The sequence below is a fragment of the Penicillium lagena genome (assembly GCF_028827675.1).
Source record: "Penicillium lagena strain IBT 129212 chromosome Unknown utg000005l_segment0_segment0, whole genome shotgun sequence".
Classification (NCBI taxonomy): domain Eukaryota; kingdom Fungi; phylum Ascomycota; class Eurotiomycetes; order Eurotiales; family Aspergillaceae; genus Penicillium; species Penicillium lagena.
Window position 1 is genome coordinate 1448732 of NW_026623226.1, and position 16949 is coordinate 1465680.

The 16949-nt window shown below is 53.7% G+C and overlaps 7 protein-coding genes across 7 annotated transcripts; 3 read left to right on the plus strand and 4 right to left on the minus strand.

The window, feature by feature from the left end:
- Positions 1 to 577: 577 nt before the first annotated feature.
- N7510_007284 (uncharacterized protein) lies at positions 578 to 814 on the minus strand (the record flags this gene model as incomplete). Its single annotated transcript, XM_056979209.1, has 1 exon — positions 578 to 814. One exon carries the CDS (start codon positions 812 to 814, stop codon positions 578 to 580), a length of 237 nt encoding a protein of 78 aa, XP_056832252.1.
- Positions 815 to 1955: 1141 nt separating this feature from the next.
- N7510_007285 (putative Patatin family phospholipase) lies at positions 1956 to 4081 on the minus strand (the record flags this gene model as incomplete). The annotated part of the gene is made up of 3 exons (XM_056979210.1): positions 1956 to 2847; positions 2900 to 3744; positions 3821 to 4081. 3 exons carry the CDS (start codon positions 4079 to 4081, stop codon positions 1956 to 1958), a joined length of 1998 nt encoding a protein of 665 aa, XP_056832253.1.
- A 148-nt stretch (positions 4082 to 4229) lies between these two features.
- On the minus strand, positions 4230 to 5310 carry N7510_007286 (uncharacterized protein; the record flags this gene model as incomplete). The annotated part of the gene is made up of 2 exons (XM_056979211.1): positions 4230 to 4950; positions 5006 to 5310. The coding sequence occupies 2 exons, from the start codon at positions 5308 to 5310 to the stop codon at positions 4230 to 4232; spliced, it is 1026 nt and encodes a 341-aa protein (XP_056832254.1).
- Positions 5311 to 6018: 708 nt separating this feature from the next.
- Positions 6019 to 7380, plus strand: N7510_007287 (uncharacterized protein; the record flags this gene model as incomplete). Its single annotated transcript, XM_056979212.1, has 5 exons — positions 6019 to 6115; positions 6170 to 6250; positions 6340 to 6833; positions 6915 to 7056; positions 7112 to 7380. The coding sequence occupies 5 exons, from the start codon at positions 6019 to 6021 to the stop codon at positions 7378 to 7380; spliced, it is 1083 nt and encodes a 360-aa protein (XP_056832255.1).
- Positions 7381 to 8482: 1102 nt separating this feature from the next.
- N7510_007288 (uncharacterized protein) lies at positions 8483 to 9910 on the minus strand (the record flags this gene model as incomplete). Its single annotated transcript, XM_056979213.1, has 1 exon — positions 8483 to 9910. The coding sequence occupies one exon, from the start codon at positions 9908 to 9910 to the stop codon at positions 8483 to 8485; it is 1428 nt and encodes a 475-aa protein (XP_056832256.1).
- Positions 9911 to 10356: 446 nt separating this feature from the next.
- On the plus strand, positions 10357 to 14054 carry N7510_007289 (proteasome regulatory particle base subunit RPN2; the record flags this gene model as incomplete). Its single annotated transcript, XM_056979214.1, has 5 exons — positions 10357 to 10496; positions 10610 to 10779; positions 10842 to 11365; positions 11429 to 13681; positions 13734 to 14054. 5 exons carry the CDS (start codon positions 10357 to 10359, stop codon positions 14052 to 14054), a joined length of 3408 nt encoding a protein of 1135 aa, XP_056832257.1.
- A 594-nt stretch (positions 14055 to 14648) lies between these two features.
- N7510_007290 (putative acyl-CoA dehydrogenase) lies at positions 14649 to 16538 on the plus strand (the record flags this gene model as incomplete). Its single annotated transcript, XM_056979215.1, has 4 exons — positions 14649 to 14766; positions 14880 to 14891; positions 14957 to 15225; positions 15303 to 16538. The coding sequence occupies 4 exons, from the start codon at positions 14649 to 14651 to the stop codon at positions 16536 to 16538; spliced, it is 1635 nt and encodes a 544-aa protein (XP_056832258.1).
- Between the last annotated feature and the right edge of the window lie 411 nt (positions 16539 to 16949).

Consider the following 16949-nt stretch of genomic DNA (forward strand, 5'->3'; position numbering starts at 1 on the left):
CAGTGGATATCGACAGGTCCATCGTGCAAAGTCCATCCAGACCAAGAGATCGTCGTCTCCACTGAGCAAAATCCGGGCAGACACACCATCAGGGACACCGGAGACTGCAGCCTATGGTTGCGGTGTTTTCCGGCAGTCAATCGAGGTGATTGGAGCTGAAACAGGTAAAAAGCGGTTCTTGTTCTTTTCAGTAGGATGAATAAGGTAGGTATCGTCGTTCGGTTAGGGCGCGGGTACTGGTTATGTAGTTTAGTTAGGGTTACCAAAATCAATAGCCGCGACGATCATTGTTCCGTGTATACAAAAAGTACCGAAGTGGCCTGAGGATCTTCATGATCAGTCAACTTTGCTCGTCGTGCATGCCCGATGTAGCTGGGTCCCGGTGCTCATCTTGCCAGCGCCGGGAGGAGAGGAGATGGAGGTCACGGCCGAGGCTTAGAATTCTGGCCCGGTGAGCTTGATGTCATTCCTGGATCGGCCGGGTAAATTCAATAGTTGCAGTTCAGTGATGAATAGTCTGCGATCTGAGGGATCTGGCCGAGCCTTCCATAATTAAGTCTCTCTCTTTGCATCATAATCAATTAATCCCTGGATCGTTTTTCCCAGAGTTCGTCGCCACGCAGCTCGAAGGCGTGCGAACTGATACAGATCGTGTATCAGGGGTGGGCTGGAATGTCCCACGGGTCCCCTGGGATCCCACAAGAGTGGATTCGTGTGGAAAGCCCGGCACCGTGGTGGACAAAGCCCACTGATTGATAAGAATGCGCCCAATAACCACGTCCCGATCGGCGCCGGGGACCGCCACGGGCTCCATTTTCTTTACACCGTTCTCGCGCGAAGGTGAGCAGGGGTTTTTTGTTTTTTTAACTTTCCTTTATCGGCCCGCGCGTGGTGCGAATGCTTCCAGTTCGTGTGCGCATATTCCTAAACGACGATGTCGGTCGTGGAAACGCTGGACTTGGCGCTGGAACCCGCAGGCGTTTCACGAGCAGTTCCAGCCACTGCCGAGAGCGAGATCCACATGGTCGTCGTTAGGGCGGCGGGTCCTTGCAGGTCTGAACTCGACCAAGCTGCTTTTTAGTTACGTGGTTAGTCCCGGAGGTGGAACTCTGACATAACTGATCCGTCCGTCTCCTGAGAATATTGTCCAATGTACTATGCAGGAAAAAGGCCTGATAGCCAGCGAAGCTTGTGGGAAATTCGGTTAAGCTCATTGTATTTGTAGATGGATCAATCTAGCTGCAAATTTTATGACACACAGATGTTCCCCATGCGGCATCGACTGGGTTGCGACGCCGCTGTATGTACACGCGGACCGACTATATACAAGTGACAGGTGAGACCGCTACAGTTTGAGTAAACTGCAGCAGTCAAACACCCGAAAGGTTTCTGGTAAGCGAGATTTGATGCAAAGACTCAAGGGGTCTAGGCGTAATGGGTATCGACCAAAGAAAAAAGGGCCACGCGGGTCGTTTCTGTCCGAGTGGCCTGCGATTTCCGAGCAACGATTGCCATATCCATATCCCAATCGAGCGAGTGACGGAACAGTTTAGTTATAAACAATATTCTTAGCAAGATGAAGGGAAGCCTATGTTTCACTGGCGAAGTTTACGCGTCAGGAAATCCGGGAGCTTGGCGGAATCGTTGAAGTCATATTGAGCAAATGGCGAGAGGATGGTGGCATGGTCGCAGAGAGGTTACGGATCGAAGGCGCATGGCCTTGTTTGGGGGAGTGTCGATGAACAGTGCCGGTGGTACTTTGGGACGACTGGGCCGAGAAGGAAGATCGTTGGGATAGCACCGGACTGCGCCGGCCTTTGTCGTTTCCGAACGACGGCCCACCACCGTAAGCCGTTGAGTCCCATGTGGCTCGATGGCTTGGTTGCCCAGGCCGCACAGTGAAGGAAAGCTCGGACTCGTCGTCTTCGCTGTCGGATCCGACGGCGAATATCCCGCTAGCCATCGACGCCGATGATCGACGGGGGGGCCTTCGGTAAGGCGGGCCAAAAGGTTGGATCGTTCGGAAGCCAGCGTGGAGGCTCTTCCAATGACACTGTGCTGCGGGCCTTCTTCAGTCCATTGGTAGGACGACCGCGTGATTGGCCTCTCGGGGGGCGTGTCCGCTCCAGTTCATGACTGTGCGATCCTCGGCGTCGTGCGCGGATGCGTCCTCGTCCGGCACTACTGTCTGGTGAATCGGCCGGGTGACGAAGTGAGCTTTGAATGCGCAGGTCGATCTGACTGGGACTGAAAGCCACGCGGGCCCGCATCTGCTGAATGGCGCTATCCAATGCGAGCTCAATGGCACAGTGATTCCGAATTCGGCTCAGCCGAGGCCAAGTCGCGCGTTCTCCGCTGAGACAGGCTTGAAGCATGAACTCCGTTGTCGGATTCTCCAGAAGACGCGGGAAATTGGACGATATCAGTTCAGGGTAGATGTTGATGTCACCAATGTATTTCTGTTTCATAATCGATGAAAACTTGGTCAACGAGTTAGGGAAAATTCCAAGTTCTGAAAGGACGGACATGCGGTGCAGCACTTCGTCCTTGGCAAGGTGTGTCATCGTGTTGACCAGGCGAGGAATGGCAGAGTGTGCCTCTTCTGCTGGATTCATAGGTCCACCCTCTTTGGGGAGAAATGGCACGATGTGTGGGTTGACTTGAGACACAATGAAATGGTTGACGTTGAACATCTCCGAAAGCCGGGTCATGGGCAAGTCTCCGTCCACGGACCCGTCAATGTACTGCTTGTGGAGGTCATTCCACGGGACCGGCTTGCCTGTCAAGGGATCCTTGGCCATCAATGTGTAAGGCCGAAATACCAACGGCACGGAGCATGACACGGCTCTGGATGAACGGTCAGCGAACATTCTACACAAGATACGATGGCGAGACTTACACAGCGGACCAAATCAGCACGTTGGGTGCAGAAATGTAGTTCAGCAGCCTGGGCAGTTCGTACATGCCGGCACTCGACACGCAGATGTTGAGAATTCGACGCGTCCGGTTGTACGCCTCCTGGAAGGTCATGTCGCCCAACCAGGCCCGCATCGTATTCGCCAGGTGGGAAATATCCAAGAACGATCCAACTTTTAAGAATCGTGCCGTCTTCTGGAAGATGTTTTCCTCGCGCCCATGCTCATTAAAAACCGCCATGTTTCCGTGCGCGTAGGTTTCCAGAAGCGCTGGTAATTCGTCATCGGTTCGGGTACAAAAGACAGCGCACACGATACTGCCTGCTGAAGCACCGGAGATGATGCGGGGGATCAGTTTTGACTCATAGAGAGCCTTAAGAACGCCAATATGGTTCATCCCAAAGGTGGCACCTCCGGAAAAAAGCAGCGCACTCCGCCCGAAGGCCTGACGAGCTGCCAGCAGTTGATCCAAGATATATTTCAGCTCCAGCCCATCGCAGCGATTGTGCACCGACAAGTCCACCAGGGTCGAGATCGTCTCCAAGGCGGCGGTGATATATCGGTCGATCAGGTCCTTCGTCCCGATATGGGTATGCCGGTAGAGCGATGCATGGCTCATATTCCCCAAGTCTCGACTCAGCGCCGTGCGCACGAGGAACAGCATCCGGCTCACATCGCAGCTAATGCGAGCCTCCTCCAGCTGTCGCAGCCGTTCCTGGACCAGCCGAGGTTGGTATTCGGTGCACTCGAGTGTCTGCTTCCAGGCGTTATTGTCTTCCAGCACATCCAGTTCGTTGGCACAAGTACTCCATTCCTCGTACGACACGGCCTGCCGTCCAGAAAAAAAGGATTAGAAATGGGTGACGTTGCATACTCGACTTGGCCCCGCCAGGCACGGCACTCACATGCTTCATCTTCAGGTAGAGAACTTGCTTGCGATCCTCCACCTCGGTCTTGTGTTGTCGCTGCTCTCGGGAGAGGCCATCACGATAAGTGTGCAGAGTGTCTCCGGCCCAGGACCATGAGTCCCGCACGAGCGACGACACGGTGGGGATGGAGATGGCCTTGCGGAGCGATCGGCGCGGCGGCGAAGGCTGGGCGTCATGGTGCTGGCGCGAATGGATTATTGGAGAGTCGCCCAACACCGACATGACAGACAAGGGCATTGAGAGCGAGCCATGAGCCTGTATTATTGTATATGTGGGATGTGGAAGTGGAAGTGGGAGGAAGGGGCAAGAAAGAAGTGTCGGTCGCCGGGAAAGACGTCACGAGGTCAACTACTGGAAAAGCACTATTTATCACCATCATCCATCTTCACATGTCCATTAACCACTCTCGCAGCGCGTGTCGCGCTCGCATCTCGACTCCCTCTTCTCGCCAGAAATGGCCCGCGCCACCGATCTGCCGGGATTGAAACTGGCTGTGCGCTCTGTGGGCCAGCTCGTCTGACCACCTCTGCAGTTTGCGGGCTGACGTAAAGGTGTCCGAATCGCCAAACAGAGCTAGACTGCGGTGCGTGCTCAGCTGGTCGGCCGGATGGGGGCAGGCGATGTGTCTGCCCTGGGCTGATGTCACGTTCAGCGACAGGGTCGAGAACACCGTCAGCAGCTGGCTGACAGGAGGCAGAAGAGGTGACACGAGAAGGTACAAGATCTGGGTGTTACCCGGACTGAAGGCAGGGGCATTGTCCAGACTGGAGGGGTTGGTGAGTTGGAGGGTCTCGATCGAGCGTGTAGCGGCCGTCATTGCCGTTTTGCCAATATCACCGCTAGGTGATGCTGTCCTTGTATCGGACTGGAATAGATCGGTCATGACATCCACGGTCGGAACGTGCGAGACAACCAGTGAGCCGTAAGAGTAGCCTCCCAGAATGAGTCGGATGCCGGGTATTGCATCTTGGGGTAGTCTCTCCTTCGGAGCGAAAACAGAGTGCAGCAGATGCAAATATTGCAACATGAATCCGTAGAAGGACACATAATCCCCCAATTCAGGCCTGGCGGTCCAGCTGGTCCGCCCCTCGGAGCCACCAGCGCCGCTATCCGCAGCATGGTCAGTGGGATGGTGATGACCAGAAGAATAGATGCCCGTACCGGAAGTTGAAGGTGCCCACAACACAGCCCGCGTCCAACAGCTCGCCGCCCACAAAGCTCACAACTGGATCATCGTAGCAGCCTCCGAGTGGTCCGTACGGATGGGCGATGATGGCACCTGTGATGGATGTTCGTGGTTGTTCTATATGTAGCAGGGTGCGCGGGAGGTAGAGGCGGCATTCCAGCTTGCAGCCATCATAAATCGAGGGGATGGTAAAGGAGAAGGTTGGAGATGGGAGATCCATGGGTATAGATGCCGTGCCTCGTCCCCTCTCTCCCTGTGCTGCTAGATCAGTCGTTTCCATGCATGGGAAGGAGTACTGTGGTGATGGGTGGTGGAATGTTAGTGTCTGGATTCCCGCACTAAACCTTGAACCAACTGGCCTGGGATGACAACCATTCCACCAACGCTCGTTCTTGGACCTAGCTATTTCCGGATTGGTCGAAAGATCTATTGTGGTATAAGTATTGACGACGTGAAAATTATGGGATAACTGAATAGCACGCGTATTGGCCACTGGCCGAGGTCAAGACGATATATATATTTCGAGATCACCACGAAGATCTAAAAGACACCATCACTAGCCCAAGGGTAGATAGTATATGGCCACTCATCCTCGCACCCAGTTTGCCCTTCGCAATCAAGTACCTACTATTAATTGGATAAAATTTAGGTATATTCATTTCAGACTTGTCTTGATAGTACAATTGTGTATGTGGTGGCATTGGGTGGTGAAGTGAAGTTGGGGTCCAACTCGCTTACAGTTTTCACAGTGTATTTGATTTCTCTGCTAGTAGGTCTCGGGCCCCTTATTATTATTATTGTTGTTGTTCTATTATTATGTATGTAGCTGCTTAGCCCTAGCGAAAAAGGAAAAGATTTTCTTAATACGACCAAAGCAACTAACTAATAAGAGGAGTAACCTTAACCAGTTGTTTTCAGCTCGCGCGCCCAATTTTCTCCTTTTTCTTTTACCCTAGGGAATTCTCAGAATCATCCTATAGCATCGGCCATGACAACGTGGATCTCTCTTGTTCTTTTAGTGCTGGCTTTGTCGCACCGTACATTATGTTCCGAAGGCGACATTTGCTATGTAGTTGGGGCACAGAGTTCGTCGGTACCTCGCTGAAAAACAAAGAGGGTTGCTACTAATCAGCTTGCAGCTAGCCTTGTGGACGATCGGTTATATTTTATGGGAGGCAACTATAGCATCGTGACGTATGACGGCCAGCTGATTGAACCCAGTAAGTTTCCTAGAGAAGCCTTCTCTTAATCTGCTAACGGCGGGTAGCTGGGTCTCTCTACTCAATCGACCTAAACAGCTAATTTCCAGTCGAAAGGGCTATCCCCCAGACAGCCCTTAACAATGACACCATCGATTCTAGAACAACGGTAGCCTATGATACTACGCTGCGTGCAATCGGGGGCGATACTACTAATGGAGCAGTCTGGCAAATAAACGACACCCTCTATGTCTTTGGTGGTGGCTTCAAAACTCCAACCAACACGCTATCGACCTACAACGTTTCGACTGGCAAGTGGAAGGACGTGACCGTGGCTGGTGGTGACTTAAATTTCGGACAGCGCACCTCTGCTCAATTTGCCAGTGCTCCCGAGTCCGGTCTCGGCTTTATCTACGGCGGCAACACCCCCTATATGAGCGGCATGATCCGTTTTGATGCGTCTAATCCCGATAAGCTCTCGTGGACCAACGAGACACTCTCACATGGGTCCTATGGCGTCCAAGTGCCGAATCTGATTTCTGGTGCTTTGGTCTATATTCCGGCCGGAAAAGAGGGTATGCTTATTAGCTTCGGAGGTGCAAATGTATGTTTTATGTCTTCCATTGACTTCGTACGACAGACGATAAAAAGCCTGTCCCCCCCGCTAACGCTCTGTCATGAGCAGGTCACTGAAGGAATAAGTCCTGACTCCGGCTGGCCGTACGATGCGGACTGGCTTACTATTTATGTCTACGATATTGCCTCCCATACATTCTACGCCCACAAGCACGGCTTACCGGTCTTCATCCGATCCTTCCTCAGCATCGGTTCAAAACAACAAATCTCACCACTCAGATACCGGTGCTATTGCTGGTGGTGTAGTCGGCGGCATCGTAGGACTGGCATTCATTGCAGGAGGAGCATGGCTCCTGTTCAGGCGCAGACTTGGCCGTGGAAGCAAAGCGGAGGGTCCTGTGAAAAGCAAAAAGAACCCGTCACGGATACAAGAATTGGACGTGGAACATTTTTATGAGGCACCTATACATGGCGCAAGATCCGAAATGAGTGGAGAAGGCACTTTTGAGCTGCCCGGAACCATAAGAGCTGCCGAGCTGGGGAGCAATGAACCACTGAAAACTGACAAGGTCTAATGAAGAATTAAACTTCGGAGTGACTGATGCAAAAAAGTAGTAGTGAGCTACTTGGATAGCCTTCGTTGGACATTTTACTTGTCTTCTTGAGGCACTTGACTATATGAAAAACACAGAGACAGCCATCTGGTGTTACAGACCGGGCTTTCCAGACAGGTGGTCACAAAACCCCTTGATCATCAGGTATTACGATCCGTCTTCAGCCTGTTCGACTTGGGGATGCGCGGACGCTCCCGGATCGTGACGTTGCTGTATTCAGTTTCTTCGGCCATTCGATTTGCCGTCATTGACTGGATCTACCATGTCACGGATGAGATGTAGCTTTGAGAGGGGAAGCCTCGAATTTATATTGCACGCCTGTCGTTGGTTGACGCTCAAAAATCATGTATGAAGAACAAACGAAGCCTATTGCTCGGGGTGAAAAGGGGCACAATGGTAGCATATGTACAGCATTTTGTGTAAAGCACATAAGGCGAGATCCCAGTCGTGTCATGTAGAATACAGAGCCTATACAGGAAACCTGGAGAATCGGACCTGCCATACAATATTTGGATTTGCATGTTCAAATTAGGGGATTAGGGCTCAGGAGTCAATGTCTGAGAGTGTACAGGTAAATCTGATGTCGAATATGACTGTGTGTTCCAGTCGCTTTTCTCGATTTGCAAGTCCTTTTCATATAAATCCCTACAAATTCCGCAGCCCTTCCAGGACCACTAGGTCGTCTTAAGTTCATGCCTACAATTTAAATCTAAGAATATTTGTGAGCCCAATGTTTAGTAGAAGTCTCTATGCTCGGGGCAGACTTTTGACTACCTTAACGCGTTTGACACTAACAAAAGAGATATATCTTCTCTACCATCCTCTACGAGAGCACTATGGGCAGTTGGACCAGAACATAGTTGTGTACTGGTCAAGCCACTCCGAGAATGAATGTATCAATGCTAGACTGGCCCTGATATTGGAAGGCCGATTTCAATACGGGAGGAGAATTGTTTGGAACGGCAATTCTTAATGGAGGATCTAGCCAGAAAAATGCGACGCGCTGAGGGTATCTGTAGTTGTAGCCTTCAAAACAAAATGAAAGATTTACAAGCATAATAACTCAAGGTTCTGAGAGAAGCCACGACGGGTCAGGTTCGTCATCTTCAGACCGTGACTCGGTGTGATGGAGTTCTTCATCCTTGAGCAAATCAGCTGGAGGATCAGCTTCCTCATCCTCGGACCTCGATTCCGTATGATGCGGATCACCGTCCTTCAATAAATCATCCGGGGAGTCAGGGTTGTCGACTCCAAGAGGATCCGGGGTTTCATCAAGCACGGAGTGGTCCCGTTCTTGTTCAGGAGACTCAACTGGCGTATTCCCACGCAGAGGGAGGCCAAATGCCTTACGAAGCTTGCTCTTTGCCTGCCGCAGTGCCGTAAGCTCTGCCCCAACACAGCAGATAACGAGATTCCAACCCTTCTTCTCAGCAAGCTTCATCACATGGTCGACAAAGTGCGTGGATTTGGCCAAATCCCCCAGGACACTGTCAATCAGCTCGTTCCTGGACTTGGTCTTCTCGGCTTCATCCAATCCAGCGTTCATATCTATCCGCATGTATTGACGCATGCTGATCCGCAAGCGTTTCTCAAACCCGGTCACCTCGGTCACGACCTCACTCCAGGCACTGCCCCCTTGCTGCAGGGCCAATATTTCCTTATCAATATCCTGTGTTTTCCTTTCCAGGCCTGTCCATTCGCTGTTGAAATATTCTTCCGCCATGGGAAGCGTGCGGCGTTTGGGTTGCAGCGAGTAGAATGGGACCTTATTCTCGAATCCATTCAAAGTTTCACCGGGAGGGTGGACTAGAAACTCACGCATATCCGCTTGGAGCAGCGACAAGGACTCCGTGTAGGAAGACAGCTTAGCGTCGACCGAATTATTGATGCTCGAGATCTCGTTGACCATCTGCTTATGCTTGACTTTCATCTCGTATAATCTGGTCTCCAGTTCCTGAATGTCAGTCTCCAGGGTCTGGGCCTTCTCTTGCAGCCGTTTCGAGCGTCTACTCTCTTCTGCGTCATGGATATCAGAGATAGCTTTTTCCAATCCATCTTTCTTCTGGTTGAACTCATCAATGTCGTCGAGCGCCCGTTCCGTCGAGAACAGAAGCTGCCTCAGGATGCGCCGCTCGTCCTCTTCCAGCTCCAACAACTTGTCGATGAGGCGAACGATTCCATTCCGGGCAATCTCCAGTGACGTCTTGGCATGTCCACGTCGTGTGGCCGGTATAGAAGCTGGAGGTATGGACGAGCTCGCTGTAGAGGAAGCTGGTGTGAGGTTTCTTTCCTCGGTAGCTTCTGGATTGGGAGAAGGGGAATCGGGATCACTCGGATCGGGGGCAAGAAGAGCGCTGGATTGTGCATTAATCAGCCCCTGCAGCTGGCGATGGATGTCTCGCTGTTGGCGTTGGATGCGTTGCAGGGAGTCCCCATGGTGTGATGCTTCTGGGTCTAGTATGCGACTTTCTCTTTCAAACAGACGGGACATCGTGGGCAGAATGCAGCAGTATAAGGTCGAGGATTATTCTCCATCCGGGCACTCGCGACACGACGTCTTTGAGGTGTTCATCATGTTGTTGTTGGTGCAGCTGATGCGTTCGGGTCAGGCGTCATCGCACGTGACCCGGTGAATCAGTCAGCTGCAGTTGACGTTGTCGCGCGCGCCTGGAAGCTTCTGCTCTTCCAGCTCCTGCTCTCTGCACAACCCATCCATTCGGTTCCATTCCTTTGATCACTCGCTGTCTTTGGGACAGCTTTTATCTACTACGGGATCTAAATCCCTCCCTGTCCACTTTTTCCGTGCTTTGGGCCGACTCGCTGTCCTCCCCCGGAGCTCTCCCCGTTGACGTTGCTTCATCACCCCTGCAACACCGGAGTCGCTCTATTCCAACGCAACCTAGGAGCTTGTCATCCGAGACATCTCCTACAATAACCATGGTCGGAATTGCTTCAGCTGCCGGCCTGGTCGGCTTCCTGTCGGAGCCTGACCCAGAGCTGAAGGTCTTTGCGCTCAAGTCATTGGACGCCCAGGTCGACCTGCTCTGGACCGAAGTAGTGAACGCTGTTCCTGAGATGTAAGTCTGCCCTTCCTGACGGATATTTTGGCCTCGTAATGTCTATTGCATCTGCTCGGATGAGATACCCCTGCTGCCGAGACCGAGGGACCGTGCTGACGCCATCCATCCAGTGAGGCTCTCTACGAAGATGAATCATTCCCTGAACGTGAACTGGCCGCCTTGGTCGCCTCAAAGGTATATTATCATCTTCAGGAGTACAACGAGAGCATGGTCCTTGCTCTGGGTGCGGGAAAGCTGTTCAAGCTAGATCACGGTGGCGAGTACGAGGAGACGATCATTGGTAAGATGGGCTTGTGTCACTTCTGATTGTTTTGGGCTTGTCCGGTCGCTAACTAGATGCAGCCAAATGTGTCGATACCTTCATCTCCCTTTCTGCGGCCCAGCGGCCGGCCGGCGGCGACCAGCCAGCCAACTTGAACACCGCATTCCCGGCATCGGGTGAGGGCGCCACGAGCACATCGGCCAGCCTTACCTCCCCAATCACACCATTCTCGAAGTCCGCCCTGCCTTCCAAGTCTTTGTTGTCCCGCCAAGAGGTGCCCGGTATCGACGCTGCACACCCTGGAGGCGATGACACCAGCGTCCAGCATACGGACACACCTCTTGTGTTAAAGCGTGGCGTCCAGGCCCAGCTGCAGGCAGTGATTGAGAGCCTTTTTGAGGAGTGCTTCCGCCAGAAGCGCTATCGTCAAGTGATTGGGATTGCGGTTGAGGCAAAGAGTTTGGATGTGTTGCGCATGGCCATCATTCGTGCTAGTGAGGACGAGAAGAAGCAGCAGGGGGAATCTCGGCGGAGTGAAGAGCTCATGGAATATGTCTTGGATATCTGCATGGGCATTGTCCAGGAGCGGGGTTTCCGGAATGAGGTATGTTCATGCATCTACGCCCTCTTCTATTAGAGTCTTTTGTCCTGACGACATTCTCTTCAGATTTTGAACCTTATCCTGGAACTACTGAACGAAATCCCCTCCCCTGACTACTTCTCGATCGCGAAATGTGTTGTCTACCTTAACGAGCACTCGATGGCCTCCGTCATCCTCCGTCAGCTGGTTGAGAAGGGTGATCCTCGGTCTCTGGCTGTCGCCTACCAGATATCTTTCGACCTGTACGACAACAGCACCCAGGAGTTCCTCCAGAAGGTTCGGAAGGAGATCTCCGAACTTGTGCCTGAGAACGAGAGGGAGAACAACGAGAATGATGAAGAGCCCAAGGAGTCCGACCCATTGCTTGAAGACCAAGGACGTTCGTCAAGGACATCGGGAGATGGCGACGAAAATCTTTTGGATGACTCGCTTTCCGCTTTCAAGAATATTCTGGCAATTCTGGATGGCAAAAAATCTATTCAACTCAACCTGGAATTCTTATATCGGAATAACAAGGCCGACATTGCGATTTTGAACAAGATCCGTGACAGCCTTGAAGCTCGCAACTCCATCTTCCACACGGCAGTCACCCTTTCGAATGCTTTCATGCACGCTGGCACCACCCACGACAAGTTCTTCCGCGATAATCTGGAGTGGCTTGGCAAAGCTGTGAACTGGTCCAAGTTCACAGCCACTGCGGCTCTGGGTGTGATCCACCGGGGAAACCTGAGCCAGGGCCAAAAGCTTCTACAACCATACCTGCCCCGAGAACACATCGCTGGTGTTGGAGGGTCGGGCTCGGTCTACAGCCAGGGCGGTTCTCTTTACGCATTCGGACTCATCTACGCTAACCACGGTGGCATGGCAGTTGATCTGATCCGTGACCACTTCAAGAAGGCCACTGAAGAGGTGGTTCAGCACGGCGGAGCTCTGGGACTGGGTGTTGCCGGCATGGCAACTGGCGACGAGGGCATCTATGAAGACCTCCGGAACGTGCTCTACACCGATTCGGCTCTCAATGGTGAGGCTGTTGGTCTCGCCATGGGTCTGGTCATGCTGGGCACTGGCAACATGAAAGCGTTGGAGGATATGATTCAGTATGCGCACGAGACGCAGCACGAAAAGATCGTCCGTGGTCTGGCCATGGGTATGGCTTTGATCATGTACGGTCGCCAGGAAGCGGCCGACGAACTGATCAATGGTCTGCTCGGTGATCCCGATCCTACCCTCCGCTACGGTGGTATCATGACCATCGCTCTGGCATATTGCGGCAGTGGCAGCAACAAGGCTGTTCGTAAGCTTCTCCACGTTGCAGTCAGTGATGTCAACGACGATGTCCGCCGTGTTGCAGTGCTGAGCTTGGGCTTCATCCTGTTCCGCAAGTACCAAAGTGTTCCCCGTATGGTCGAGCTGCTCTCGGAGTCTTACAACCCTCACGTCCGGTACGGTGCCGCCATGGCGCTTGGTATCTCTTGCGCTGGCACTGGACTTGACGAGGCCATCGACCTGCTGGAGCCGATGCTTAAGGACTCGACCGACTTTGTCCGGCAAGGTGCCTTGATTTCGCTTGCCATGGTTCTTGTTCAGCAGAACGAGGCCATGAACCCCCGCGTCACCAGTCTCCGTAAGGCCATGATGAAGATGATCGGAGACCGCCACGAAGATGCCATGGCCAAGTTCGGCTGTGCTGTCGCCCTGGGCATTATCGATGCCGGTGGCCGCAACTGCACGATCAGCCTGCAAACACAGACGGGCAACCTCAACATGCCTGGTATTGTTGGCGCCGCCGTGTTCGTGCAGTACTGGTACTGGTTCCCGCTCACGCACTTCCTGTCACTCAGCTTTGCTCCCACCTCTGTGATCGGCGTGGACCAGAAACTCGAGGTTCCGTACTTCAAGTTCCACAGCAACACCCGGCCAAGTCTCTTTGACTATCCCCCCGAGCAACAAGTGAAGGCTGAGGAAGCTCCGGAGAAGGTGAAGACCGCTGTTCTCTCGACCACCGCCCAGGCCAAGCGCCGCGCGCAACGTCGGGAAAAGCAGGCACGTCGCGAGAGCATGGACATCGACCAGACCCCTACGACGCCCAAGGTTTCCGATCAGCTACCGGAGAAGATGGACACCGACGAGGGTGCGGCCAAGGAGGAGGAGGGTAAGGAGGAAGAGGGCAAGGAGGCCGACAAGGGCGCTGGTGAGGGCCAGAAGAAGAAGGCCGAGCGGGAAAAGGTTGGCTACGAGCTGGACAACCTGTCCAGAGTCCTCCCGGCTCAGCTCAAGTACCTCACCTTCCCAGACCCGCGGTACGAACCGGTCAAGAGGGTATGTTGTGTCCCACTCCTTCTATGTTCTTATATCCTAACGATCTCTACAGCCCACCGGTGGAGTTGTAGTTGTTCTCGACAAGCAGCCCGACGAGCCCCGGGAGACGGTCGAACTCAAGGCCAGCAAAGAAACCCGACAACCCGCGCCCCCGGCCGAAACCCTCCAGGACCGTCTACAGGCCGCCATTGGCACCGCTGCGCTGCAGACTCCTCAACGGGCAAGCGCTCGCGCTGCGGTGGCTGCCGAATCGACCCCGGCTGCTGGCGCGGCGGCTGCAGCCGGTGTGTTGACGGCGGTGGATGAGGATGAGGAAGGTGTGGAGGATGCGCCCGTCCCGGACAATTTCACATACGAGTCGGACGAGGAGTAGAGTATTTTGAGCTGGATGTATTACTAGATTAATCGGGCTGTTGATGTGCCGTGACCGACACGATCTACCGGGCCTTGTGATTGATATGGAACTGTTTCTGCATTATTTGATCTCAATGTAGAATGTATTCCGACCCCCCTTCTGCTACCGTAAGGGGTAGTATTATTATTTCCCCTGCTCTGGTCTATTTTGTACACCCCAATGCCCCATCGTCTCCAAATTTTCACATGTGTGTACTGATATTTCATGGTACTGTTGTTTCAACCATATCCGTCCCTGTAATATACGTCACCGCCGGTAATCTCACTGCCTCGGCACTTGCTGCAACGGGCCACACGATGACGCAGTGGCTCCAGCCAATCAGTGGCGGCTCAATCGGCTCTGACCGAGGAGTATCGCTGGTCCATGTGAAGACGGACATCACCAGCTTCGCCCAGAGTAGAATACCCTCCGAAGAAAGTGGCCCCCTATATGTATATCTGCTGCCCCGGCTTCCCCGGAGCTTTCTTTTCTTTCTCACCTCGCTCGTGACTGTTCCTCGTTTTGATCTCTACCCTCCCTTCTTTTTTTTGGCCTCCCCACATCACAGCCACCATGTCAAAGACATTTACCAAAGATGACGTTGCGTCGCATAGCAAGGAGGCCGACGGCCTTTGGATCATCGTCGATGAGGACGTCTACGACGTGACCAAGTTCCAGGACGAACACCCTGGTAAGTCCCAAGTTCGCGCGCCGCGCTGCCTCTACGGCGCGTCGCACAGTCCCTTTCATTCCCCGTCGGGGTTGCGCGAGACTCACATGTGCTGACTATGGGTGTGCCAACAGGTGGAAAGAAAAGTACGTCATTTTGCGCGCACGCCGCTACTCCCCCGTGAAACCCTGTATTGACTTTGTGCACGCAGTTCTCCAGCGCGTGGCCGGAAAGGATGCCTCGAAACAGTTCTGGAAGTACCACAACGAAGGCATTTTGAAGAAGTACAAGAGCCAGCTGCAGATCGGTTCGTTGGACACCAAGAAGGCGGCTGCCCCGGCCCCGGCCCCGGCCCCCAAGAAGGCAGCGCCCAAGCCGGCAGCATCTTCTTCCTCAGATGTTACTCCTCCCGCGACAGCGGCACCGCAGGATCCGTTTGGCGAGCTGATTCCCTTCTCCGATCCCTCCTGGTACCAAGGTGTAAGTTGGCCCCTTGAGCAAAACCCGCGGTTGGCTTGTATCCGACGGAGACTAATGCGTTTGCGCCACCTTTATAGTACGCTTCGCCCTATTTCAACGAATCCCATGCCGCTCTCCGCGAAGAGGTCCGTTCATGGGTTGAGAATGAGATCGAGCCGTATGTCACCGAGTGGGATGAGGCCAAGGAAGTGCCCGCCCACATCTACAAGCAGATGGGTGAACGCGGCTACTTGGCCGGTCTGCTGGGCGTCAAGTTCCCGCAGCAGCACACTCCGTATCGGGTTCAGTCTGTGGAAGCCGAGCGCTGGGATCTGTTCCACGAGATGCTGCTGACCGACGAGCTGTCGCGCGCCGGCAGCGGTGGTCTGGTGTGGAATCTTATCGGTGGCTACGGCATTGGCTGCCCACCGCTGGTCAAGTTCGGCAAGAAGGAGCTCGTCGACCGCGTCCTGCCTGGCATCCTGGCTGGCGACAAGCGTATTTGTCTTGCCATCACCGAGCCTGACGCCGGCAGTGATGTCGCCAACTTGACCTGTGAGGCCAAGCTCAGCGAGGATGGCAAGCATTACATTGTCAACGGCGAGAAGAAGTGGATCACCAACGGCATCTGGGCCGACTACTTTACCGCTGCCGTCCGCACCGGCAAGCCCGGCATGAATGGCGTCAGCGTTCTTCTCATCGAGCGCGAGGCCGGCGGCGTCAGCACCCGGCGCATGGATTGCCAAGGTGTCTGGAGCAGCGGCACAACCTACGTCACATTCGAGGACGTCAAGGTCCCCGTGGAGAACCTGATCGGCAAGGAGAACCAGGGCTTCAAGGTGATCATGACGAACTTCAACCACGAGCGGATTGGAATCGTGATCCAGTGCGTGCGGTTCGCTCGCGTCTGCTACGAAGAATCCGTCAAGTACGCACACAAGCGGAAGACCTTTGGCAAGCGCCTCATCGACCACCCAGTCATCCGCATGAAGCTAGCCCACATGGCCCGCCAGATCGAAGCCACCTACAACTGGCTTGAGAACACCATCTTCCAGTGCCAGTGCATGGAGGAGACCGAGGCTATGCTCAAGCTCGGCGGCGCCATCGCCGGCCTCAAGGCCCAAGCCACCACTACCTTTGAGTTCTGTGCCCGCGAGGCCTCCCAGATCTTCGGCGGTCTGTCCTACAGCCGCGGTGGCCAGGGCGGGAAGGTCGAGAGACTGTATCGTGATGTCCGCGCTTATGCTATCCCCGGTGGCAGTGAGGAGATCATGCTGGATCTGAGCATGCGCCAGAGCTTGCGCGTCCATGGGATGTTTGGCATGAAGCTGTGATCCGATCTCACTTGGATGATTTCTGTTCGGTGCATCATATAGACCCTGGCTGTGGCTTCTTCCTTCTTTTCTTTTTCTTATCTTCTTTCCATCCCCAGCTCCGGGGGCTTTTGGGACATATTCTGGCTAGATATCCTGCTTTGTGACGGCAATTTCCTTTTTTCATGATTTGTCTTGTACGATATGTATTGCTTTTTGGTGACTTGGATAGAACAATTTGAGTACGTTTATTTACCACTATCTTTGGGCTCGTGGAGTTGCGGAACCCGGCCCATACAAAGGTGTCTCACATAGATAAGGGAGCGAGTGGCCATCGTGCAGAATCAGTACGGCGGGCCACAGTGACCCTCCACGCAGCCGGACTCACTTTCACCTCGCGCATTTCACGACTTCGCGCCCTCCAACTCACTT